The sequence below is a fragment of the Carettochelys insculpta genome, chromosome 1, assembly GCF_033958435.1.
Source record: "Carettochelys insculpta isolate YL-2023 chromosome 1, ASM3395843v1, whole genome shotgun sequence".
Classification (NCBI taxonomy): Eukaryota; Metazoa; Chordata; order Testudines; family Carettochelyidae; genus Carettochelys; species Carettochelys insculpta.
This window is the reverse complement of record NC_134137.1, coordinates 315600411-315628091: the sequence shown is the minus strand read 5'-3', so window position 1 is coordinate 315628091 and position 27681 is coordinate 315600411. Positions and strand designations below refer to the sequence as shown.

At 44.8% G+C, this 27681-nt stretch overlaps 1 protein-coding gene across 2 annotated transcripts in view; it reads left to right on the top strand.

Annotated features, from left to right (window-relative positions):
- The window catches only part of SRGAP1 (SLIT-ROBO Rho GTPase activating protein 1), a 247142-nt gene that overhangs the window by 128062 nt on the left and 91399 nt on the right, over nt 1-27681 (top strand). For both annotated transcript variants that reach the window (XR_012648118.1, XM_075013725.1), the window contains exon 3: nt 5710-5872. Coding sequence is in view for 1 of the 2 variants with exons in the window: in XM_075013725.1 (XP_074869826.1) it covers nt 5710-5872 (163 nt within the window). In the remaining variant the exon portion in view is untranslated. The remainder of the gene's footprint in view (nt 1-5709; nt 5873-27681) is intronic.

Sequence of the window (27681 nt, the reverse complement as noted above, 5' to 3'; positions counted from 1 at the left end):
CTATATTTCTTACTACCGACGCCTCCCACATGGGATGGGGAGCGCACATCGGCGACAAGGTAACGCAAGGGCTATGGTCCCCTGCGGAACAGACACTGCACATATCCATACTGGAGCTCAGAGCAGTGTTCAACGCCTGCAAACATTTTCGAGATTACCTGCATGGCAAAGTAGTCGGGATTCAATACCGACAATACCTCCACTATGGTCTACATCAATCGATAAGGAGGAGCACGATCCCGTGCCCTATGTGCGGAAGCACTCCGATTGTGGAATCGGTGCATCGCCAACAACATAACATTGAAAGCCTCGTACTTGCCGGGCACGCACAACGTGAATGCAGACCAGCTGAGCAGGCGCTTCGCAATCACGCACGAATGGCAGATCTGCTCCGATCTGCTACAGCGCATTTTTCGTACATGGGGGTTTCCCCAGATCAATCTGTTTGCCACCCAGTACAAAAAAAAAAAAAAAAAGTGTCCCCAGCACTGCTCCAGAGCAGGAGTGGGGCAGGGATCCCTGGGGGATACATTCATGTTTTTCATGGAAGGGCTCCCTACTTTACGCGTTTCCCCCGCAGTGCTTATCCGCAAGGTCTTGCACAAAGCCAGAAGGGAGAGAGCTCGCACGATACTCATAGTCCCGCTTGGGATCGGCAGCAATGGTTTCCCTTGCTTCTGTGCATGTCGGACCGCCCACCGCTCCCTCTACCAGTGGCACCGGACTTACTCCCGCAGGCTCAAGGGTCCATAGTGCACCCGCACCCTTAAGGTCTGCACCTACAAGCATGGCTAATCCATGGCTCAGCTCCTTAAAGAGCACATGTACGGAGGGAGCACAACAAGTCCTGGAATGTAGCCGAAGGACCTCCACCAGGAGGACTTACAAGCACAAATGGACTCGTTTCACAGCCTGGTGTTCCGCCAAGCAGTTAGCTCCCCTTGACGTTCCTATACCTGTAATATCAGAATACTTATTGGACCTCAAGAGAGGCGGGCTTTCTCTATCCTCGCTAAAGGTCCACCTCGCCGCTATATCAGTCTTTTCGGCATACAGAGGAAGGGCCCATGGTATTCGCCCATCCTATCGTTACCAGGTTCTTGAAGGGGCTGGTAAACCTGTACCCCCCTTGGAAACCACTTCCACCATCGTGGAATTTGGGCTTGGTGCTCAGCATGCTATCGGGTCCACCTTTTGAACCATTAGCCACAGTTCCCATACGTCTCCTTATGATAAAAACAACCTTCCTCCTTGCAACTATGTCAGCCCAGCAGGGTGAGTGAGCTCGCGGCAGTGATGGCAACGCCACACTGCACAGTATTCTCAAAGGAGGCGGTAACCTTAAGGCTGCACCCAGCCTTTGCTCCAAAAAAAGTCTCTCCGGAGTCCAATCTTAACGAGCCAATAGTTTTACCCTCGTTTTACCCGAAGCCTCACAGCTCCGGCAAGGAGGCACGCCTGCATCTCCTAAATGTGAGGAGGGCGTTGGCCTTCTACACAGACAGAACTAAGTCCTTCTGGCAAATGGACAGGCTTCTAGTCTCTCTCGCTCCTGGGTCAAAAGGAGAAGGTCTCTCTGCCCGGAGAATCTCAAAGCACATTGTGCCCTGTATAACAATGTGCTTTGAACTTCGAAAGACTCCTTTGCTGGCCCCGCCCAGGGCTCACTCCACCAGGGCGGTGGCGGCGTCAACAGCCTTATTCAAGGGCATCGCGTTAACAGACATCTGTAGAGCGGCGACCTGGTCATCCTCTGACACCTTCACCAAGCATTATGCCCTGCCTTGGGTATTCTGAGAGGATACCCGTCTGTCGACAGCAGTCCTCTCGGGGGCAAGCTGCACATAAACCGATTACCGACCTCCTTACTTGGGTTACTGCTGGGTCGTCACCTATTGTGGAGCACCCACGGGGACCACTCGAAGAAGAAAGAGAAGTTACTCACTTGTAGTAACGATGGTTCTTTGAGATGTGTCCCCGTGGGTGCTCTACCACCCGCCCATCCTCCCCGCTTCGGATCTCTGTCTAGTGTTTTTCAGGAGCATCCGAGGCGGTTGGTCAACGAACTGGCGGGGACCGGATTGTGCACGCGGCTGGGGGCACGCAGAGGGGCGGCACGCGCCGGCACATGCGCGATCCAGGAGAAACTGCTGGAAGATTTCCGATCTGCGGCGCCGGGCGAGCCCAACACCTATTGTGGAGCACCCATGGGGACACATCTTGAAGAACCATCATTACTACAGGTGAGTAACTTCTCTTTCCAGAAGCTATCACACCAGTGCCAAAACCTCTCCGCTCCTACTTGAAATTTCCCTGTTTATGTACCTTGGTATTATGTTTGTCCCAGTGGGGGTGGGGCTCATGTTCACCTGATTATCTGCCTTGACCCCAAAATCTTTTTTCAGGGTCACTGCTTTCCAGGGTAGAGTCCCTGTCTTAATAAGTATATGTCTTACATTCTTTCTAGAGGCATATGTTTAGCCATAGGTGCTGACTTTTCTTTTTCCTTATGGTATTCCACCCTGAGACCCCACCCCCAAAACCACCACCTGCCCACTGTTCTCTCTTCTCTCTCAAGTCCCTTTCCCAGCTTCCAAAGAGCTGATCAGCAGGGCCACCTAACAGCCATTGTTGGTGGGTGTCAAGGATGCTCCAACCCCACAGCAGCCATGTAGTCAGCACCTATGCGTTTAGTTGTATCAGAACATCCTATCTTTGCTTGCACCCAGTCTACCATGAAGTCCAGATTGCTCTGAATCAGTGACTTTTCCTCTTTGCCACACTCTCCCATTTTTGTCATATCTGCAAACTAGATAATCTAATCATACGACTAGAAGGGACTGCGAGAAGTCCAGTCCAGTCCCATGCACTCATTGCAGGACCAAATATCATACAGACCATCCCAGACAGGGTTTTTCTAAACTGCTATTCAGAATCTTCAGTGATAGAGATGTCACACCTTTCCTAGACAATTTATTCCAGTGCTTAACCACTCTGAGTTAGGAAGTTTTTCCTAATGTCCAACCTAAACCTCCCTCACTGCATTTTAAGCCCATTGCTTCTTGTCCTACCCTCAGAGGATAAAGGAGAATGATTTTTCTTCCTCTTCCATGTAACAACCTTTTAGGTACAACAGGAAGTCCTGTGGCACCTTAAAGACTAACAGATATCTTGGAGCATAAGCTTTTGTGGGCAAAGACCTGCTTCATCAGATGCGTACATGCATCTGATGAAGCAGGTCTTTGCCCACAAAAGCTTATGCTCCAAGATATCTGTTAGACTAACTCAGCTATCCCTCTGAACCTTTTAGGTACTTACACATATCTCGTAGAGCTGGAAGGGACCTCAGGAGGTCATCAAGTAGAGTCCCCTGCACTCACAGCAGGACCTATCACCATTCCTAGCAGATTTTTGAATCTAGCCTGCCCCACAACCTTGAAAGGCCCACTCCAGGATTGAACTCACAACCCTGTGTTTAGAAGGCCAGTGCTCTGGCTGCTGAGCAATCCCTTGCCCATATTCTTGTCTCTGTCTTTTCTTTTCTAAACTAAACAAACCAAATTATTTCATTCTTCCTTCACAGGTCATATATTCTAGACCTTTAATCAGTTTTGTTGCTCTTCTCTGGACTTTTCCAGTTTACTCACTTCCTTCCAGAAATGAACACAATACTTCAGTTGAGCAGTAACTAGGGAGGAGCAGAGCAGAATTACTTTTCATTTCTTACTTACAACGCTCCTGCTAATGCATCCCAGAATGATGTTTGCTTTATTTTGCAACAGTGTCACACTGTTGACTGATATTTTACCTTGTGGTCCACAATGATGCCTAGGTCCCTTTCCACAGTGTTCCTTCTTAGGTAGTTATTTCCTATTTTGCATGTGTGCAATTTGATTGTTCCTTCTCAAGTGGAGTACTTTGATTTGTTCTTATTGAATTTCATCTTGTTTACTTCAGACCATTTCTCTTGTTTATCATAGAACAATAGGGCTGGAAGCGACCTCAGGAGGTCATCCCAGGATCAAGCAGGATCAACCCCTACTAAGTCATCCCAGCCAGGACCTTGTCAAGCTGGGACTTAAAAACCTCTAGGGATGGAGGATCCACCACGTCTCTAGGCAACTCATTCCAACGTTTCACCACCCTCCTGGTGAAGTAGTTTTTCCTAATATCAAAGCTGCTCTTTTCCTTCTGTAACTTCAGACCATTGCTCCTTGTTCTGTTATCTGACACCACTGAGAACAGTTTCTCTCCATCCTCTTTAGAGCTCCCCTTCAGGAAACTGAAGGCTGCTATTAAATCACCCCTTAGTCTTCTCTTCTGTAAACTAAACAAGCCCAAATCCCTCAATCTCTCCCCATAGATCATGTGCTCCACCCCTTAATCATTTTTGTTGCCCTCTGCTGAACCTGCTCCAACCCATCCACATCCCTTTTATACTGGGATGGACCCAAAACTGGACACAGTATTCCAGATGTGGCCTCACCAGTACCAAATAGAGGGGAACAACCACCTCTCTAGATCTGACAACAACCAGATCATTTTTAATTATAATGCTATCTTCCAGTACTTGAAATCCCTCCCAGGGTCTGTCCTGGGCTTAAAATTTATGATATATGCCACAGGATTTTAATATGCTCCTGGTGTACTGAAGGAGAAGTTTTATAGAAAACTGCTACTGCTTAAGCTTAGCAGGTAACACTGCACCTTAGGTATCAGAATTCACCATAAAGACTGTTTGCAAGATTGTTTTTCACCAATACATTGTGCTAGATGTTAATGCACAACCCAAAGATGAAGTGAAATGTCAAGAATGTGTTTTTAGGTCATTTAGTAAATAATGGCTGAACTAACTTAAATTAGTTATTTTGGGTTTTTAATTAGAAAGTTTGATAAATGCTATATGATTTAAATATTCAAAAGGGTCTGTAATGAAAACACCCAAGGTGCCGAACTACTGAAAAACAGCATTGTCCTAGCAGTGGCTCTCATACAATATAACTGCAATTGACAAAATTAAGTGAATGTTAGTGATCAAATGGAATTTATGAATGCAGATCAGAATTAGAAGAAATTATATACTGTTATGGAAATTTTTAAAATGACTACAATTAAATTCATTACAGTGAGCTATATTTTGATAGAGAAACAAACCTATGATTTCTTACTAGACAAGATTTTCAGTGCCAAGAGACATAATTAATATACCTCTTGCAATGGCCTACATAGATTCTGAATATTATGTATAGTCTGTCTGTTAGCAAACTGCAAACTTTAGGTCAAGTTTTTGTTATTTGCAGATGGGCTGTACTTATACAAATTCTTGTACTTTTATTCTATTTTTGCCTCATGGTGCTTGAAAACTTGCCTTAAAATCTTATCTGAAACTAGACTCAGCAGATGTATTGAAAGAATGGATTGATTATCTGTTCAGAAACGGAATTAGATCCAAATCCAGCTTACTTTATTCAGAAGAATAATACTGTTTCTCTAGGACTGCTTGCACGCATAAAGAGAATAGAACTTGACTTCTAGCATTTATTCTGACAGATGCATATGTGTGCTTTCTTTACATAGATGAAGTGTTCTTTAATTTAAATTAAAGTAACATTGTTGGATTCATGTTTGTCTTTTTGATGGAGGATTGGTGCGGCAGGGAAATGTTTCTGTTATATTAATTAGTAACACACATATGTATACACTCTTTAGGAAAGACCAGAATCTCTTATCTCCGGTGAATTGTTGGTACTTACTCCTGAACCAAGTGAGAAGAGAAAGCAAAGACCATGCAACTTTGAGCGATATCTATCTGAACAACGTCATCATGCGCTTCATGCAGATAAGTGAGGATTCCACCAGAATGTTCAAAAAGGTAATCATGTTGGTAAAAGATAACCATGCTGGATTTCAATTACCAGTGAAAGGGAAGTGTCTAACAGGTAGAACTTAAAGGGGAAATTCAGCAGTATAGTCACATAGGCTGCTTTAGCACATTCATAGGTTTTGGTTTTTTTTTACCTTTGTCAATTAATTTTTCACTGCAAATATATTGGAGAGCATACGATGTGATGGTGACCTGAGGAACTGAACTGTTTTAAATTCAGGAGGTGAGGAAGGAGCCCCATTCTTTGCTCAAAAGTGTGTTGTGTAGTCAGGCAGGAAGGAGAAAATAGTTCAACCTTGAACGGATGGAAGAGTGTTGTTGAGTTATTTGCAGAAATGCTCTATGGCCATGGTTGTTCTTCATGTAGATGCAGCCATGAATTCCACTTAGGTATCTGCACACCCAACTCACCAGAGACCAGAGAATTCTGCTTGGCAGTACACATAGAGGAATAGCAATTGTAACTCATGACCATAGCCCCTCCCTTGACTATCTGAGTCAACACCACTCCAGCTCCCCTTAGGTTCCTTCTTATGATCAGTGCCTGGAACTTGAGTTCTTTGTGGTTCTCACCTCACAATCTCTCTATTTACCAGTGATTTTTCTAGTTATTCATAGTTAATTAGTGCCCTTAGTATTGTATTAGTGTTAGGTTAAGTATTGCCCTACGATGCCCCTACCAGGATAAAACACTGTCAATGGTCCACGCGCACGTGGTGCTTAGTGTGCTTAGGGGAAGCCCACATCAAGGAGCAGTGTTTGATTTGCAGAATGTTCACCAAGTGAACTCGGGTCTAAGCAGCACCTGCTTGAAGAGGCCATGCTCCACTGTGGCCTGCACAAACCTCCTCCAATCAGTGATGGTTATATGGAGCCAATCATGTGGTGGCTTGCTGGAGCAGCCCAGTTTATCAAGAGCTGCTCAGCAGAATACAGGGCATTTGGGCCCTGACCAGTGAGGCTGTATAACTTGCTCCCAGAGAGGAAGCGTCTTGGACAGGACAGTGCTGGACAGGCTCAGAGGAGGCAGAGAGATGCTTCAGCCCAGTACGCCCCAGACTGTGGTCTTCATACAAGGGCAAAGAACATTCAAAGGTCACAGGGAAGTGGCCCAGGGAGCATGAGCAGTTAAGGAAGAGTGAAGGAGGGCAGGGAAAGGCTGCTGCCATAAGATCCTTGGGCCAGGATCCAGAGTAGTGAGTGAGCCTTGGTTCCCCTCTCCTCTTCGGTCTTCCACTGCACCTTTCCCCACTGAAGCATGGCCCAGGTTTCAAGGGTGAAACCTGTGTACTATGAACCATAATATCCGGCGGGGTGAGAAAAACTGCTTAATCTAGCTCAGGGCCTGCAACCGAAAGAGCAACAAGAGGCAGTTTCAAAATCCATTACAAAACCAGTACTTCAAGAGTCGCAATGCTTGTGAATGAGACAATCCTTAACAAATAAAAAAAAACATATTTTTTGTAACCCCGATTGCAAGAGTGGCACGCACACAGTGATTTGTACCACTGGCCCCACAAACCTGCCTGCCATCTCCAGGCTTAACCCCCAACCCTAGGCTTAACCCCCTCTCATCCCCAAACCTACCCCCCCATTCCCAGGATTAACCCACCTCAGCTGATCAGCTTCTCCAGCTGTGCACGCTGCCATGGCTCCTCCGCGGCTGCTGTCGTCTTCTCAGCAAGGCTGCACAGCTTCATCAGGGACAGAGTCAACTGCTCCTCTCCCAGCTCCCCTGTGGGCTAAGCACTTCCCCCACCTGCAGCATGGGTGGCTCACTGCCCTGCCACCCCTGAAATAATGGAATGAAATTTAATTGGTTTAACAGATGGATCCCGTCCACCCCCCTGCTGGGTGTTAAACCAATTACAATTAGTTCCATTATTTCAGCAGTGGCATGGTAGGGAGCTTCAAGAGGAGTCAGCCACATGTGACTCCAGAGCCACAGGTTGCTGACCCGTATCTAGATGGCACCAGCCTAGTAGTGTTCGGAGTTTTTGGATACATGCTTATATTGTACTTTCTTTTGGTGACCACTTTGACTTTTTGACTATCACTTCTCATCACTTAAAATCAATCTTTTGTGGTCAATAAACTTGTTTTAATATTTATATTTACTAGTGAATGTACCTGTTTAGTAAATCTGCTCATGAGAGAAAGGCTGGTGTATGTCCACTTTACATTGACAAAATGGTGTATCAGTTAATAAACTTACATTTTGAGCAGTTCAAGACAATATATTTCTGTGACACAAGGGTGGGAAGTGAGGTAGGAATTTGACTGTTGCATTCCTCTGTGGTTTATGAGTGGCTCTGGGACCATTTCTGCAACCTAGATGGTTATGGGGCACCATGTGCATTTGTGCTGAGTGATAACAGAGCCTGAAGGGGGTTGCTGCTTGTCACTAGCAAAGCATTGTGAGAGAAAGTCCATGCAGAAGAATTAACGGGGTACAGTAGTCCTACAGTCCTGGTGCACCCCAGGAATACCATCCCAGTTACCAGGCATGATTCTCAGACTCTGGTGTTCTGAACACTGACCCATGTAAGTTAAATAAACGTCTGTGTCACATCTCAAAGAACCTGTTACAGTAAGTAACTGTTTCCTCTCTACCATGATAGAGTCTCTGATTTGAGCAGAAGGGTCTTGAGTGTCCTCCAGTACACAGGACAGCTGATAAATCACTGGTGGAGGAGGAGATAGATCAGGGTGGACACTGGCAGCTTGTTACTTCTGGCAGTAGGCAGTGCTCCACCCCTGCTTAGAACCCTCCCACCATGGTACTAGGAAACAGTTATGCTGTACTTGATACAGGAGACAAAGAATTGCCCCAAACAGCAGAGGAGAAGCCTCGTACCCCCAAGGCTGGGAAGTCTGCTGCCACCACTGCAAGGAGGAAACATAGAGTAGTGGTGGTCGGGGACTCTCTTTTGAGGGGGACAGAGGTGCCCATCTGTCGCCCTGACATTTCATCTCGGAAGGTATGCTGCCTGCCTGGGGCCCGTATCCGAGACATTACGGAGGTGTTGTCAAGGATTATCCAGCCCTCTGACTACTATCCCATGGTTCTCATCCATGTGGACACTAATGATACTGTGAGGTGTGATAATGAGCTGGTCAAGAGTGACTTCAGGGCTCTGGGGGCACGGGTGAGGGAGTTTGGGGCACAGGTGGTATTCTCCTCAATCCTGTCTGTCAGCAGTAGGAGCCCAGACAGAGACAGGTGCATCCTAGAGGTGAATGCCTGGCTTCGAAGATGGTGTTGCCAGGAAGGCTTTGGCTTCCTTGACCATGGGATGCTATTCCAGGAAGGACTGCTAGGCAGAGGTGGCGTTCACCTTTTGAGGAGGGGAAAGACCGTATTTGGATGCAGACTGGCTAACCTAGTGAGGAGGGCTTTAAGCTAGGTTCGACAGGCGGGGGAAGAAAGCCCACAGGTAAGTGGAGAACATGGAAACCTGGGAGATGGGTCAGAAATGGGAGGCAGCATGGGCAACAAAGTCAGAGTAAAAACAGGGTCAGGGCAAAACAGGGAGGCAAGATCAAATCAATATCTTAGATGCCTATATACAAATGCAAGAAGTATGGGTAATAAGCAGGAAGAACTGGAAGTGCTAATAAATAAATACGACTATGACATCGCTGGCATCACAGAAACTTGGTGGGATAATACACATGATTAGAATGTTGGTATTGAAGGGTACAGCCTGCTTAGGAAGGATAGACAGGGAAGAAAGCAGGGAGGTGTTGCCTTATATATTAAAAATGTACGCACTTGGACTGAGGTGGAGATGGACGTAGGAGATGGACGTGTTGAGAGTCTCTGGGTTAGACTAAGAGGGGTAAAAAACAAGGGTGATGTCCTGCTAGGAATCTACTACAGGCCGCCTACCCAGGTGGAAGAGGTGGATGAGGCTTTTTTAAACAACTAACAAAGTCATGGAGGGCCCCAGATTTGGTGGTGATGGGGGACTTCAACTATCCAGATATATGTTGGGAAACATACAGCGGGGCACAGACTGTCCAGTAAGTTCTTGGATTGCACTGGAGACAATCTTTTATCGCAAAAGGTTGAAAAAGCTACTGGGGGGAAGCTGTTCTAGATTTGATTTTAACAAATAGGGAGGAATTGGTAGAGAACTAGAAAGTAGAAGGCAGCTTGGGTGAAAGTGATCATGAAATCATAGAGTTCGCAATTCTAAGGAAGGGTAGAAGGGAGAACAGCCAAATGGAGACAATAGATTTCAGGAGGGCAGATTTTGGTAAACTCAGAAAGCTGGTAGGTAAGGTCCCATGGGAAGCAAAACTGAGGGGAAAAACAGCTGAGGAGAGTTGGCAGTTTTTCAAACGGACATTATTAAGGGCCCAAAAGCAAGCTATCCCGCTGCGTAGGAAAGATAGAAAATATGGCAAAAGACCGCCTTGGCTTAACCAGGAAATCTTGCATGATCTCAAAATAAAAAAGGAATCGTATAAAAAATGGAAAGAAGGACAAATTACAAAGGATGAATATAGGCAAACAACACAAGAATGCAGGAGCAAGATTAGAAAGGCTAAGGCACAAAATGAGCTCAAACTAGCTACAGGCATAAAGGGAAGCAAGAAGGTTTTTTATAAATACATTAGAAACAAGAGGAAGACCAGGGACAGGGTAGGGCTATTGCTCAGTGAGGAGGGAGAAACAGTAACAGGGAACTTGGAAATGGCAGAGATGCTTAATGACTTCTTTGTTTCGGTCTTCACTGAGAAGTCTGATGAAGGAATGCCCAACATAGTGAATGCTAGTGGGAAAGGGGTACGGTTAGAAGTTGAAATAAAAAAGGAACAAGTTAAAAATCACTTAGGAAAATTAGATGTCTGCAAGTCACCAGGGCCTGATGAAATGTACCCTAGAATACTCAAGGAGCTGATAGAGGAGATATCTGAGCCTTTATCTATCATCTTTGGAAAATCATGGGAGACAGGAGAGATTCCAAAAGACTGGAAAAGGGCAAATATAGTGCCCGTCCATAAAAAGGGGAATAAGAATAATGCAGGAAACTACAGACCGGTCAGTTTAACTTCTGTGCCAGGAAAGATAATGGAGCAGGTAATAAAAGAAATCAGCTGCAAGCACTTGGAAGGTGGTTAGGTGATAGGGAATAGCTGGCATGGACTTGTAAAGAACAAATCATGTCAAACTAATCTGATAGCTCTCTTTGATAGGATAACGAGCTTGGTAGATAGGGGAGAAGCGGTAGATGTGGTATACCTAGACTTTAGTAAAGCACCTCCCCGCTTTCTTCCCTGTCTATCCTTCCTAAGCAGGTTGTACCCTTCAATACCAACATTCTAATCATGTGTATTATCCCACCAAGTTTCTGTCTGTGATGCCAACGATGTCATAGTTGTATTTATTTATTAGCACTTCCAGTTCTTCCTGCTTATTACCCATACTTCTTGCATTTGTATATAGGCACCTAAGATATTGATTTGATCTTGGCTCCCTGTTTTGCCCTGACCCTGTTTTTACTCTGACATTGTTGCCCATGCTGCCTCCCATTTCTGACCCATGTCCCAGGTTTCCATGTCCTCCACTTACCTGTGGGCTTTCTCACATGATATTCTTATAAAAAAATTAGGCAAATACAATTTAGATGAGGCTACTATAAGTTGGGTGCATAACTGGCTGGGTAACTGTACTCAGAGAGTAGTTCTTAATGGTTCTCAATCCTGCTGGAATGGTATAACAAGTGAGGGTTCTGCAGGGGTCTGTGTTAAGTCCGGTTCTCTTCAATATCATCATCAATGATTTAGATACTGGCATAGAAAATACGCTTATTAAGTTTGCAGATGATACCAAGCTGGGAGGGGTTGCAACTGCTTTGGAGGATAGGGTCATAAATCAAAATGATCTGGATAAATTGGAGAAATGGTCTGAGGTAAACAGGATGAAGTTTAATAAGGACAAATGCAAAGTGCTCCACTTGGGAAGGAACAATCAGTTTCACACATGCAGAATGGGGAAAGACTGTCTAGGAATGACTACAGCAGAAAGGGATCTAGGGGATATAGTGGACCACAAGCTAAATATGAGTCAACAGTGTGATGCTGTTGCAAAAAGATCAAACATGATTCTGCGATGCATTAACAGGTGTGTTGTGAACAAGACACAAGAAGTCATTCTTCTGCTCTACTCTGTGCTGGTTAGGCCTCAGCTGGAGTATTGTGTCCAGTTTTGGGTTCCACAGTTTAAGAAAGATGTGGAGAAATTAGAGAGGGTCCAGAAAAGAGCGACAAGAGTGATTAAAGGTCTGGAGAATGTGACCTGTGAAGAAAGACTGAAAGAATTGGGCTTGTTTAGTTTGGAAAAGAGAAGACTGAGGGAAGACATGATAGCGGTTTTCAGGTATCTAAAAGGGTGTCATAAGGAGGAGGGAGAAGACTTGCTCTTTTTGGCCTCTGAGGATAGAACAAGAGGCAATGGACTTAAACTGCAGCAAGGGAGGTTTAGGTTGGACATTAGGAAAAAGTTCCTAACTGTCAGGGTGGTCAAACAATGGAATAAATTGCCAAGGGAGGTTGTAGAATCTCCATCGCTGGAGATATTTAGGAACAGGTTAGATGGATGTCTATCAGGGATGGTTTAGACAGTACTTGTTCCTGCCAATGGGGCAGGGGTCTGGACTCAATGGCCTCTCAAGGTCCCTTCCAGTCCTAGTATTCTATGATTCTATAATTCTATGAGTTCCAAGCATTACTTTGGTGATCACTTTGTCACGAAGGTGACATCTGGAATGGGGAAGTAGCCCCAGGCTATGCTTCCCCCAAGAAAACTCTATTCCCATCTCAATTTTTTTTACATAGTTATTGGGATTTCCATGAAACTTGTATTTGTGAAAGGTATCTTGTTTAAAAGATCAATAGCTTCATAAAGTAATAATGCAGCTTCCTCTCTGAATAAGCAAGAATCATAAGGCAGTCGCAGTTTGTTTGTGAGTCAAATCTTTAACAATCATCAATATAGTGTTCTAAAATATAATAGATTGTAAATGCCTGATCATGAGTCATGGTGTGATTTCTGTGGGCATTGATCCTGAGTATTACAAAAATGAGTTCCAAAAGAATTTAGATTAAAAATAGAATAAATGCCAACTGGGTGATGGTGTATCCTGCTGGCGTTCAGGATGCATCACTCCGAGATCCTGAATAAGCTTTCTTTTGATTCACTCCGGAAGGTTCCTGTTCCACAGGACAAATGGAGGCTGCAAATGGGGATGTGTGCAGCTGGATCAAAAAGCTACCTAGAGAATGAGAAGAAGAGGAAGGGGAAAAGGGATGAAAACAAATTCATGTAATAGGGTGTTGCACAATAAAATCTGTGGCAGAAATAAAACTGAACTAAAACTATTTTCTTACTGTTCCAATATCTGAATTACAGTATATTTTGTTAGGTGCATAAATCTGTTGCACACAACCCACTATTTTTGATAATATAAAAGATGTATGGATATTTGAACAACTAATCAGGAAAACATTTTGAACCCATTCCAGAAAATAATATATATGCTAATCTCCCATTGACTTCAGTGGGAATGGCGCAAGTAGAAAGGTTTCAGTATGGGGTCCCTTGTAACATACAAAGGTGTATCAATTCAAAGAATTAAGGCTGAAATTTCATAAGAGAAATTTCTGAGCTTTTCATAAATCTTGGCATCTGAAGCCAATATTGAGGCCTGTTCTACCCACAAGTTTTTATCAGTGTATTTATACAGGCAAAGCCCTCCTAGATCAAACATCACTTATCCTTGCCACTAGAATTGCATCTATACTAGGGCTTTTGTGAGCATAGAAATGTTGCCAAAAATCACACCCATAACTGATGTTGCCATAGAAGCAAAAATTATAGTTCTTTATCATTTAATATTTTTCAGAAACATTTACAGACAGGTTCTGCATCTAAATAATTTGAAGATTTTAGTATTTGCTGTGTCTGTAAATTAAATTAACTACCTGTGGATCAAGTCTACTTAAATACTGCAAAATATGGATGATTAACTTACACCACATCAAACAATTAGAGAGCTTCCATCTTCACTGCCTGAGATTCACCTGCAACATCAAGTAGCAGGGCAGGATTCCCAACACTGAAGTCCTTGAGAGGTGCCAGCTCCCTGGCATGGAAAGCATGCTCACCAGGGCTCGATTTCAGTGTGTCAGACACGTGGTCCATCTGGTCCTTTCTGTATTCTTAAAGTAGAGCTCCTCAGTCAGCTGAGGACAAGAACATTCTCTAAGGGCTCACCCATCCCAAGGTGTTTGGAACAATATTTACAGTGGGGTTGCTGAGAACTATTGAACCATACTGTAAACTGGTTTGTAATGGAATCCACTTTATGCCAGGGGATCTAGAAGCACCCCCTAATTCTAGGACCCATCTTCTGATATAAAGAAACCTTGAAGGCCAGTCTCAGAGCATGCAAGACAGACATGAAAATCTTTACAGTGGATAGACCTAGATGGAGAGTTCAGTGCCAGGAGGCTAAGTCCACTTGAGAAGTAGTGTGTTAGGTTTCTGCAGGAGAAGAGAGCATGTTGTAATGACAATGTTTCAACCCCCACCCCTCCTAACAACTACACCTGCTAGTTATGCAGCCGCATTTGCAAATCAAGGATTGGACTTGCTTCCCGTGTGGAAAAGCTGTAAAAACAAATCAATTCACAAATCAAGTAAATACTAGTTCAGTCTATCAGTAGCTCTGGCCTCTAATGTTAGAAGCCTGGTGTCAGAGAGCCCTGTTTATCCTGTGTCCAGATCCAATCTATATTAAGCCTTCTTTAGTCATACTTAGGCCTAGTTACATCAAGTATAGCTACAAATTACATCGGTGTAGCTGCGTCTTTCAAGAATGTGAAAAATCCACACCACTTGAGAGAGATAATTAAGCTAACCTAATGACTGGTGTACACAGCACTTGGTCACCAGAATTCTTCTGTTAACCTAGCTAATGCCTCTTGGGCAGGTGGATTACCTGTAGCAATGGGAGACCCCTGCTGTCACTGCAGCGAGAAGGGACCATTGTGTTCATCTAATCTTCTGCTCCTCACCCTCTCTCTCCTGGAAAAAACAGTGCCCTCAAGCCACAGCTGTGTTACTGTAGTGTTGCAAGTATACACACAGCCTTAGTTTATTGGTGAAGATTTTGCTGCAGCTTCCCCCTTAGAAGAAACAGTAATGGTTATTGGGATACCTGGGTCATAGTGTAAATTTTGGGAAATGCAGTATCTTCCAGGCACACTGACATCATTTTTTCTCAGGCTATTTTTTTCCAAGAATGGATTCCACTGTAGATTATCTCCTTTTTGTCCAGTATCATCTTAAATCATTATCACTTTTTCCTCAACAGTGAGGTCAAACACAGCATTTTTTCCTTTTGCTTACTTCTTTCTCCCTCGAGCTAAGGGCAATTCAGGGGACCTCTTTAAAAAGCTTAAAGACCCAAAATGCAGGAAAAACACAATATAAGAAAATATTTGAAGAAGAAACTGGAAATTGTGCTTGTCATAAAAGCAAGAGAGGATCTAGCACCATTAGACGTATTTCCACATTTCTATGGCAGGGAGACTTTATTTGCAAGGCAGAGGCATCCTCTTCCAAAAGTTTTAAGTCCTGATTATGAAACTGATCGCCTCCTTTTCCCTGCAATGGTTTTTAGGGTGAAAACTGAGTCAAGTTAATTTAATTCAGTGTTGCCAGCTCTCACTATCTGATCATGTTTCCTGCAACTTTGGGGGGTATTATTTACATCTCTCATGAAAATACAGCAGGAGGCTGCCAACTCATGAATTTTCCCTTCTTCAAAATGGCTGCTATCTTCTTTTAATGTAGATGGATCTGTTATGAGCTGCATTCAGTCTTGTTGTGGATTGAATTAAAACCTCGTTCAGAATGGGCAGCAGGTATCGTAGACTAGGAGGCAGTGCTGGGCCCCACTTATGTTCTGCCCCCCAGTCCTCTCCCTAGAGTTTCTGCAGTACCTTGCTGCTCTTCTGTGGTTCAGGGCACTGGGACCATGCTGCCTGGCATTCCAGGGCTGGCAATAGGAGCCCTCCTGGGTCTGCTGCAGCTGTATCACCCAAAGCTGGGGATGTTCAGGTGACCTGGAGGAGAGGCTGGGGGCTACAAGTGAGGGTGATTTGGGCCCCTGGGGGAGGAGAAAAGCAGAAGGGACAGCAAGGGGTGGAGCCTCCAGCAGAAGACGAGGTGCCAGAGGCCAGACTCGTCCTATGTCCAGGTCAGTGACCACCCACGTTAGCCATGGTGTGTGAGCATGTGCCTCGCTAGAGATAGTTGAAAAAAATACTTAAGGGTGCACACCTAAAATAAGTCCTAATAGAATCTGCCCAGAACCTGGCATTGTGACCAAGTATGGGAAGGAGGGGAGCTGGGAGAATACAAACAAATGGGGAACAGACAGTTCAGAAAGGGGAGCAGGGGAAGAGGGAACAGCAGAAAAAAAAAAAAAAGCCAAGTACAGCTAGAGTACAGTATGACCATGGCGAAAAAAGAGAGAACTTTTGAGTTTATTGGCTGAACCAACCTAGGGGTGTAAGCTAAGAAATTGCTTCTTTTGCTCTGGGTAGCTCCTGTATTTGAAGACTTGAAACATTCTTGTAAATAAATAAGATTATGTAAGAGAATACCAGACTCTGGCCATTTCCAGTCCCAACTGATACCTCCCCAGGAACCCAGAATTTGCTTAGCCCTGTGGTTTGAAAAGGGGAACAGAAAGATGACTGCCAATTTCCCTACAGTTAGTCTTCATATGGAAGTGAGGCTGCTGTAAAGGTGACTGCCACTAACATGTGGTGTGCTGGATGAACCCTGAACTAATCGTATTACCATTTTGTAAAATAAGGGAATATGATATTAAGTGTAGAGCTGGGCAAAACCTGAGATTTCTGGTTCGGGGAAATTTCATTATGTTGAAATGTATGTTCTGATTTGAAACAAAATCAGCCAATTTTTCACAACATCTCTGAATCAGAAATTTTAAAAAATGTTTTGGAAATATTGTCACATGGTATTTCTGAAAGGAAGTATGTTCCCTTGGAGCCTCATGGCCTCTGACCGAGACTGATAAGGATAATCTTATCTTTATTCAGCAGCTTCCAGGGCTTGTTGGGGTCTCCAACTCTAGGGCAGCCCTGCTGTGTGGGCTGCTCTTATACCATAGACCCCAGGCTGCCAGCCTCCTGGGCCAGTTGGCTTACCAAGCCAATGAGTCTGACAGTGCTGGGGGGACAGTCAGCTTAGGATTCTGGAAGCTCTGGGGTGCCTAGCACCAGCACAGGAACCTAAGGTGGGGCTGTCCTAAGGCAATAGGCTCTGGAAAAGTTTCCTGCCCTTAAGAAGTCTGCATGATCTGCATGCTTCAACTTAGCACACAAGGGCTGTGTCTACACTATCCCAAAACTTCGAAATGGCGATGCAAATGGCCATTTCAAAGTTTACTAATGAAGCGCTGAAATACATTTTCAGTGCCTCATTGGCATGCCAGCAGCCGCGGCACTTCGAAATTGCCGTGGCTTGCCGCCGCGCAGCTCGTCCAGAAGGGGGTCCTTTTCGAAAGGACCCCACCAGCTTCAAAATCCCCTTATTCCTACGGTGGGGTCCTTTTGAAAAGGACCCTCGTCTGGATGAGCTGCGCGGCAGCGAGCCACAGCAATTTCGAAGTGCCGCGGCCGCCAGCATGCTAATGAGGCGCTGATTATGTATTTCAGCACCTTATTAATAAACTTCGAAATGGCCATTTGCGTGTCCATTTTAAAGTTTTGGGATACTGTAGACATAGCCAAGCAACATGGGCAGTGGGTAAAGACCCACCTGGGGAGGGCAATTCCCAGCCCCGCTCCTTCCATCCAAGGCTCTACCTCTTCCACAACCACAATCTCAATGGAGCCAACACCCAGCCCTGAACATTCCCAGGTTCCTAGGTGTCCACCCTCTCAGCAGGTGGCATGGCTCCATCTTACTGGCTGGCAAAAGAACTCAGAGGTTGAAGATCTGGGCAGCTGTGGCTCAGCGCAATCCTTCCTGATCAGCTGGAGGACCAGGCAGTTGCAAGGCATTCCCAACCCTCCTTAGCAGCAGGAGAGCAGAGCTGCTGCACCATGGCCCCAGCTCTCCTGGGTGGCTGGAGAGTAAGGAGTTTGGGAAAGGCAGTGCCTTCCCTTGCCTACATTACCCACTTCCCATGGTTGCCAGCATACAAAAGCAGTAGACATTGCAATTTTACATGCAAAATTGTCTCCACCATAAGAGCAAGCCTCAAAGAACAGAGCTCAAACCTGCTAAAATGCTGTGTTCTTGCAGATCTACTCAGGCAAATGGGATAGGTGTGCTTTGAGGGGACAACTGAATAATAAAGGAATAACAAAAACGGGAAATGTGAAGCAGAAGGGGAGTCATTTCACAGAGCATTTATACAGTGATACTGGCTGCCGCTGTCTTAATAAGCAACTGCCTGAATACTCATATGCAACATTTACAATTTGTAAAAACTTAATTTCTTTGGAGAGAAACCATAATGAGCTGAGATGAACATATCTCCACTGTTTACAATAAAAGAGGTTGGGGAACTGAAGCACAATAAATATTTTAGTTCCATAATCTTGTAATTAGCAGGAAATATGACTATCTGCCAACTCTAGTTGAAAATTGTAACAACACAGGATATATAATCTCTGCATAATTTTCTTATTGCATTAAGGTTTAACAATTAAAGGCGAGATAAGAAATTACTCACTGAAACTGGTAGGTCTAGGCCAATTTTACTCTCACCAAATTTAGCAATCTGTCTACAGAAAGTCCCTACAGCTGCTGAAAGCTATTGTTTTAAAGAAGGTATATATATTCCCTTTTCTGACCGTAACAAGCCATATCATTTAAGAAAAATACTCAATGAACAGTGTCACTGAGTGCTGTAACTGATGGCAAAATACCATGTCCCAAACATAGGTGCTACAGCATTGCAGGAAAAATTCAGCTTAACTAACTACAAAATTTAAGTGAAAACCTGTCAATAATTTCGTGCTTAGTGTTGCTTCAATTGAATCTAATGGGAAAACTTGCATTGAGTCAGCTGGCGCAGGTCTTTAGTGTGGTACTAAAATGTTAGGTATATGAAATGGAAACAATAACTCAAATGAAATCTCGATATGTTCCCATTATGCATGTGTGCTCGTGCTGTTTAATGTTCAGTGCAAGTGACACTGGAGAGAGCAAAATGTATATTTAGATTTCAGAATTTGTTGACAATCTTCTTTTTTCTGGCTTGCAGTTTTAAACACTATGTATTAGACCTCTCTCCCGTGTCAAGTAGCACAGAATAGTTTTACTGTATATTAGGCCCATTGTTGCATCTGTATGCCTGTGTTTAATTATAAGAATGTGAGTGGTTCCATTGACTTGCTTGTGGAAGACACTAAATCATATACATTCTGGATACACTGATTTCTAATCATTATTGTTCCAATTAAATTAGGAACACTATTTACATTTATTGTAATAGTGTCTTCAAATGGTGTTAATCTATCAGTGTACTTTGAAATTGGATCAGCAATGACTATAATTGGTTTAGTAGAAGATGAGTTTATAATTTATTACAATAAGATTGTTATTTAATCCTTTCTTATGAGGTTGTATTAAGGCCTGTGGTCTTTGTTTTTCTCTACAGTTGTTGGATGCATTATTATCTTGAAAATTTTAAGCACAAGGGTTATCCCCAATAAATTTCTTGAGGCTAGAATGAAGACCAAGCCTTTTTGAAGCTTGTTATTATGATCTTGAGAGACTAGTAAGAGATACTGATTTAGGTCCAGGAAAAGGTGTGTTACATCTTGTATACTGCAATTTGGCTTTACTAAAGATCACCTCCCAGAGGAAGGTAACATTGAAGCACAATGAAGTACTGCAGGAGATGAGAATAAGTATCATGCCTGAAAATGAGGAGGCAGTTGTTAATAACTGAAAAGAAATGCACTGCACATCTTAGGCACACACACAATACATATTACACACTAAAAGCCTTGTTACTAGCCCCTTGAGCCAGTGTTTCCTGATGTTAAACTAATGCAAAATTCATTGGACTGCTAGAAGGTTTGGATTAACAAAATCACTTCACTTTTTTTCTCCCCATCCCGCTCCAAACATGCACAATTATAATAAACATTTTGCACATCAGCTCCATTACAAGGCTCGCTCTGCTTTGAGCAGTTCCCAGCCCCTGTCTGCTGGGGTTATTTTTCTCATGAACTGGTAGAATTGTTGCCATGTTCTGTGTCCCCCGCTGTATAACCTGCGCATTTACTACTGTGTGTCCTTCTTCCTGGCCATTCTGTCTCTCTGCTGTCCTCAGTCTGTTGTTTTCCACCTCATCTTGGGGTTTTTGTTTTGTTTCTCCTTCTTATGTCTTATTTTACAATTTTAGCGTCTTACTTTTAAAGCTCCTTGTCATTCCTGAGCCCCATTCAGTCAAAAGCTATGTGGGAGCGAAGAGAGGGGCATGCCAGGGGCAGTCAGTGGTGGTTCTATAGAGCTGAACTGAGAACTACAGGAACAGATGAAAAGTTTGAAACAGGAGCTGTTCTGTGAACACAACAGCACATCCCAGCTGCGTCTACACGTGCACGCTACTTCGAAGTAGCGGCAGTAACTTCGAAATAGCGCCCGTCACGTCTACACGTGTTGGGCGCTATTTCGAAGTTGAAATCGACGTTAGGCGGCGAGACGTCGAAGTCGCTAACCCCATGAGGGGATGGGAATAGCGCCCTACTTCGACGTTCAACATTGAAGTAGGGACGTGTAGACGATCCGCGTCCCGCAACATCGAAATAGCGGGGTCCTCCATGGCGGCCATCAGCTGGGGGGTTGAGAGATACTCTCTCTCCAGCCCTTGCGGGGCTCTGTGGTCACCGTGGGCAGCAGCCCTTAGCCCAGGGCTTCTGGCTGCTGCTGCTGCAGCTGGGGGTCCGTGCTGCATATACAGGGTCTGCAACTAGTTGTTGGCTCTGTGTATCTTGCACTGTTTAATGAAAGCGTGTCTGGGAGGGGCCCTTTAAGGGAGCGACTTCCTGTTGAGTCCGCCCCGTGACCCTGTCTGCAGCTGTGCCTGGCTCCCTTATTTCGATGTGTGCTACTTTGGCGTGTAGACGTTCCCTCGCTGTGCCTATTTCGATGTTGGGCTGAGCAACGTCGAAGTTGAACATCGACGTTGCCAGCCCTGGAGGACGTGTAGACGTTATTCATCGAAATAGCCTATTTCGATGTCGCAACATCGAAATAAGCTATTTCGAAGTTGGGTGCACGTGTAGACGTAGCCCCCATGGCCAGTTGCTTTAAGGCCCAACAGAAGAACAGGGAAGAAAGTTGCATGTTTTTCTAAGAGCGCTCTTCTCTTGACGGTCACTCGATAATGAGTAGGATGTCTTCATGTCACCTTCCTGTTTGTGAGTCCATTGATGGCTCATCGGCCTGATTCTGGAGCCGCAGATCTTATCTCAGAAGGGGCTGGTGTTGATAGCTCTTGGAGGTGCATGGGGCAGTTTTTGCCACTCTTTTCTTCTTCTTCTGTACCTCTCCTTGGCTACGTCTACACGTGAAGCCTACATCGAAGTAGCCTATTTCGATGTGGCGACATCGAAATAGGCTATTTCGATGAATAACGTCTACATGTCCTCCAGGGCTGGCAACGTCGATGTTCAACATCGACATTGCGCAGCACCACATCGAAATAGGTGCAGCGAGGGAACGTCTACACGCCACAGTAGCACACATCGAAATAAGGGTGCCAGGCACAGCTGCAGACAGGGTCACAGGGCGGACTCAACACCCAGCCGCTCCCTTAAAGGGCCCCTCCCAGACACACTTGCACTAAACAGCACAAGATACACAGAGCCGACAACGAGTTGCAGACCCCGTGCATGCAGCATGGATCCCCCGCTGCAGCAGCAGCAGCCAGAAGCCCTGGGCTAAGGGCTGCTGCACACGGTGACCATAGAGCCCCGCATGGGCTGGAGAGACAGCGTCTCTCAACCCCCCAGCTGATGGCTGCCATGGAGGACCCCACAATTTCAACGTTGCGGGACGCGGATCGTCTACACAGTCCCTACTTCGACATTGAACGTCGAAGTAGGGCGCTATTCCGATCCCCTCATGAGGTTAGCAACTTCGACATCTCGCCGCCTAACGTCGAAGTTAACTTCGAAATAGCGCCCGACGTGTGTAGCCGCGACGGACGCTATTTCGAAGTTAGTGCCGCTACTTCGAAGTAGCGTGCACGTGTAGACACAGCTCTTGTCTGCACTGCAGCGAGACCTCTCAGATTGCACCACCCTCTCACAAATTACTGCTCTCTGCTGGGGATGGTCCTGGGCAAGGGTCTCCCAGGTGTCAACACCGATGCTGCAGTTCTTCATGTGTGCTTCCACATGTCCTTAAATCACTTCCTCTGGCCCCCAGTTCTCCTCTGTCCTTCTTTTAACTCGGAAAACAGAGTATGTTTTGGGAGGTGCTGATCAGACATCTGACCCACATGACCAGTCCAATGAAGTGGTTGGTGAATGATAAACGCTTCAATGCTGGTCATGTTTAACTTCCAGGATGCTAGTGTTCCTGTGCCTATCCTCCCAAGAGATATTTAGGATTTTCCTGAGGCAGCATTGATATTGTTCAAGTGCCTTCAAATGCCACTTGTGTGTTGTCCAGGTTTCACATGCGTACACTAGTGTTGGAATAACCACTGTGTGACGTACAAGGAGCTTTGTCTTAGCATAGGTGTCCTGGTTTTTGAAGACCCTTTGTCTCAGGCAGCAAAAGCAGAGCTTGCACAGCTCAGCAATGCTGGATTTCTGTGTCAATTTCGACTTTAGTGGAAAGATGACTTCCAAGGTATGGGAAATGCTCTACATTTTCTAGCAGTTCTCCATTGACTTCAATAGAAGGTATATGAGATTGTCTCATTGACGAGGGTTGGTGGAGCAGCTTGGTCTTTTTTGACATTCAGTGTGCAGTCAAGATTCTCATATGCTTTGGTGAAGGCACTTAAGGTGGTCTGAAGGGATCCAGGAGAAAGAGCACCAACCAAATTGTCATCTGCATATTGGAGCTCTATGATCGAGGTCATGGAGGTCTTGCTTTTAGCCTTCATTATTCTGAGATTGAAAAGCTTCCTATTCATTCTATAAACAATCTTCGCACCATCTGGAAGCTTGCCATCAATGAGGTGAGGGATCATGCCGATAAAGATGCAGAACAGTGATGGGGCAATGATGCAGCTTAGTTTGACCTGAAAGGTGTCGCTTTGGGATCTGTTGTTGCTCAATACTGTGGCAGTCATATCGTCATGAAGCAGCTTCAATATGCCAATGAATTTTTGGGGCAGACAATCTTTCAGAGGATGGATCCACAGGGTGCTACGATTGATGAGTCAAACATGCTTTTGGTTAGGTCAATGAAATTCATATATAAGTCTTAGTTTTGTTCACAACTTTTTTTTTCTGTTGCCTGATTGGGGAGATCATGTCCACTGTTCCTTGGAATGGTCAGAAGCCACACTGGGATTCTGGAAGAATTTATTCTGAGAGTGGCAGGAGTCAGTTTGCAAGAATTCAAGCTAAAATTTTCCCTGCTGTTGCCAGGAGGGAGATGCCACAATAGATTCCACAGTCCAACTTGTCACCCTTCTTGAAGAGGCTGACAGATCACTGTGTCTCTGAACTCTCATGGAATTTAGTCCCTATCCCACTCTTGAGAATCAGGAGGTGGAGTGTTTTGTTGAGCTCTGGACTTCCCTCTTTGAAGACTTCAGCAGGGATTCCATCTAGTCCAGTTACCTTGATTGCTTTGATGGCAGCTTGGACCTCACTCATAGTGGGATGTGTTGCAAGATTGTTCCTCAGCAGCTGCTAAGGGATTTGATCAAGGGATTCTAGGATCATGGTGGAAGGGCAGTTCAAGAGCTCATTATAGTGCTCCCTCCAGTGAGAAGCAATTGCTTCATTGTCTTTCAAGAATTGGGTACCATCCTTTGATCTCAGAGGATTGATTCCATGGTTTCTCAGTCCATAAACAGCTTTGGTGTCACTGAAGAAAACCTTTGCATCATTGATGTCTGCAAAATGGTGGAGTTCTCACATCTTCTCAGTCCACCACTGGTTTTTCAGAGTCTTTGTTTTACATTGGACTTCTGCCTTGGCCTTGGCATGGACTTCATTATGCAGTTGATGTTACTTTGCCGGGTCTTAAAGGCTTTCCTTTTCACCTCAGTCAGGCATTCAATTTCCACGTCGTTCGCATCAAACTAGTCTTGATGCTTCCTGAACTGGTAGCCAATGGTTTCTTCACAAGCTCCAATGATGACATTTTTCAGTTGACACCAATGTTCTTCCGCATCTTCAGGGTGTACTGTTGTCAGCTTCTTTTGAAGTGCTATCTGGAAGTATTTTTGTCTGATGGGGTCCTTCAAGCCTAGTACATTGAACTTTCATTGGATCAGTTTCCTATGAGTTCTCCATTTGGTGACCATCCTAATTGCCATCATGGATCAACTAAGGTGGTGATTAGTCCAGCAGTCATCAGCGCTAGTCATTGCACATGTGAGAAGGACATCACACCAGTCCTGAGCGTGGATAATGACATAGTCTATGGCGTGCTAGTGCTTTGATTAAGGATTTGCCAGAAAGTCCTAAATTTGTTTTTCTGGCAGAAGAGAGTGTTTGTGGTGACAAGTTTGTGTTCAACACATTTTGTAAAGGGGAGCACTCCATTGGAGTTGCTGTTGTCAGCTTTTTTGGCAGTCTACCCAGAGGTCCGTATCTCTTCTGACGCTGGCATTGAAATCCTCCAGGAGATTAATCTTGGCTTCGCTGGGAATGTCTTTCAAGACTGTCCAATTAGAGCTGCATCTACACGTGCACGCTACTTCGAAGTAGCGGCACCAACTTCGAAATAGCGCCCGTCGCGGCTACACGCATCGGGCGCTATTTCGAAGTTAACTTCGACGTTAGGCGGCGAGACGTCAAAGTCGCTAACCTCATGAGGAGATAGGAATAGCGCCCTACTTCGACGTTCAACGTCGAAGTAGGGACAGTGTAGACGATCCGCGTCCCGCAACGTCGAAATTGCTGGGTCCTCCATGGCGGCCATCAGCTGGGGGGTTGAGAGATGCTCTCTCTCCAGCCCCTGCGGGGCTCTATGGTCACCGTGGGCAGCAGCCCTTAGCCCAGGGCTTCTGGCTGCTTCTGCAGCAGCTGGGGATCTATGCTGCAGGCACAGGGTCTGCAACCAGTTGTCAGCTCTGTGTATCTTGTGTTGTTTAGTGCAACTGTGTCTGGGAGGGGCCCTTTAAGGGAGTGGCTTGCTGTTGAGTCCGCCCTGTGACCCTGTCTGCAGCTGTGCCTGGCATCCCTATTTCGATGTGTGCTACTTTGACGTGTAGACGTTCCCTCGCTGCGCCTATTTCGATGTTGGGCTGAGCAACGTCGAAGTTGAACATCGACGTTGCCGGCCCTGGAGGACGTGTAGACGTTATTCATCGAAATAGACTATTTCGATGTTGGCTGCACGTGTAGACGTAGCCTAGGTGTAGAATGTCTCCTTCACACCATCTTTAGTGTCTAGAGTTGGTGCATAAGCACTGATGACAGTTGCCTGTTGATTTTTGGCCAGCTTCGAGTGGAGAGTCATGAGATGCTCACTGATGCCAACAGGGACTTCAGGGAGGATCTTTGTCAGTTTATTCTTGATGGCAAATCCTTCTCCATGAATTCGTTTTTCTTCCTTTGCAGTTCCTTCCCAGAAAAATGTGAACCCTCCACCTTCTTTACTTAGTTTTCCTTCTTCTGGTTATGCATTTCTGCCAGGGCAGTTATATTGATTGTCAAATTGCTGCAGTTTATGGGCAATATTTGCTGTTCATCTTTCAGCTCACCCACTGTCTGGGTTGTCCATTAGAGTCTGAATATTCGATGTTCCAAAGTTTACCACTCAGTTTCAGCTGAATAGAGGTGAATCCACTGGGTGCAGTTATCCAGTCAGGAGGTTGAGGTCGACTATGTGTAGGGCACCTTTTCGAGCCCCCTCTCCACATGGGGTGAGCAGAGCAGATCCTAAATAGGGCTGCTTAGTCATGAATCGTTCTACCACCTCAGTACTTGAAATGGAGCAACGGATACATACATCCACCACCTACGTGCTGGTCCATGACTGAAAGCTTCCAGACTTCACAGTCCTAACCACTGCAGCCTTCAGTTCTTCAGCAGTAACAATCCTATCCACTGCAGCCTTCATCTGCCTTCACAGCCATTATAACAGTACCCTTGCTATCCTCTGCCTATTCTGCTGTTGAGGACTTTTGGCATTGTTCTTTCTCTGGATGTCGCCCTCCTTGACTTTGCCACCATGGGTGACCCTGCCAGGAGTACAAGACTTCCTATGGCATCTCTCTCGGGTTTATTGGAAGACACAAGCCAACTCACTGTGACAAAGTGATGGTAGGTCAGTATTGTTTAGCAGCATTACCAATTCTTCCACTGCTTATGGGTTCTTAGAAGACATTTATAGGTATATTACAGCTAAATAACTGCACAGAGCACTGAGAGCCGGGAATGGTGATTGTAAACAGATTTTATGGGACCACAGGAAACTTGGCCACACCCATGATAAGTGGTCATTCAGCTAACTAAGATCATGCTGGATTACAGATGTTGCTGGATGAGAGAATGCTGGCCTAGAGAGGTTCAACCTGTACTTGGTCTTCATTTATAATAACACAAAATGCTTTAGTCTGGGTTTTGTAAAGTCATTGGCGTAGTAAGCCTTGTTTGCTAGACTTTCAATGGCAGAACCTACTTGAAGGAGAGATGCAGCATTAAAATATATCAAACTTCCAAAAGAATCAAGAATGGGAAAGATTTTGTGGTGTATCGGTATAACAGATTTTCAAAACTGCTGTCTAGGTGTGGAACTAGATCCTGCTATGCCTTAATTACCAAAACTGTTGTGCAACAGGAATCTTGCTGACCCTCTTCCATCTTTCAGGGTCCCAGAAAATTACAAAAATCATCTGGCCTGTAAGGCTTCTAATAAAAATTGAAAAATGATCATATACGTATGACACAACTTTAAAACATGATGGCAGAGGAAGGGGGAGCAGATGTAAAATGTCTATTCCACAAATCTTGGGGGGTTTTAATTTTCTTAGAAAGTGTCCTTGACGGCGTGTGTTCTGTGGCTCTTTGGGGAATTGGGTGTATTTCAACAAATGTGTGTTCAACTACAGATATTCCTCCAGTTGTTTCACTGATATGGAAGTATGTTAGTAGCTGTGGACATAAGTCTCTGTACTGCTGATGGAACAAGCAGATTGAGATTTTTAGCTGTGAAAAGCACTATCAGTTCTAAGATTGGTTTGCATTTGATTTTTAGGCTGAGGTGCCTATAAGTATATTCAGTTATTCTTTATTCTTTATTCACAAAAAGAAAATGTGTGGAGATCCAGCCCTGCAGTTTAGCGGGATGCTGTGATAGGCACTACAGGAAAAATCTAGATAGGCAGTTTGCCAGAGCCTATGAATCTTTCATGTAGTTGCTTTCTAGAGGCTGCTGTACATTTGTACAGTTTTCATCTGACTGAACTGTTACATGGACAAATAACAAAGGAATCCGTTTGAATGAGGCTCCAATTAAACTCTCCTGTTTTGACGTACTTGCTTTCTTTACTAACCAGTGCCAAGTATTTCTTCTTCATGAGTCAAAA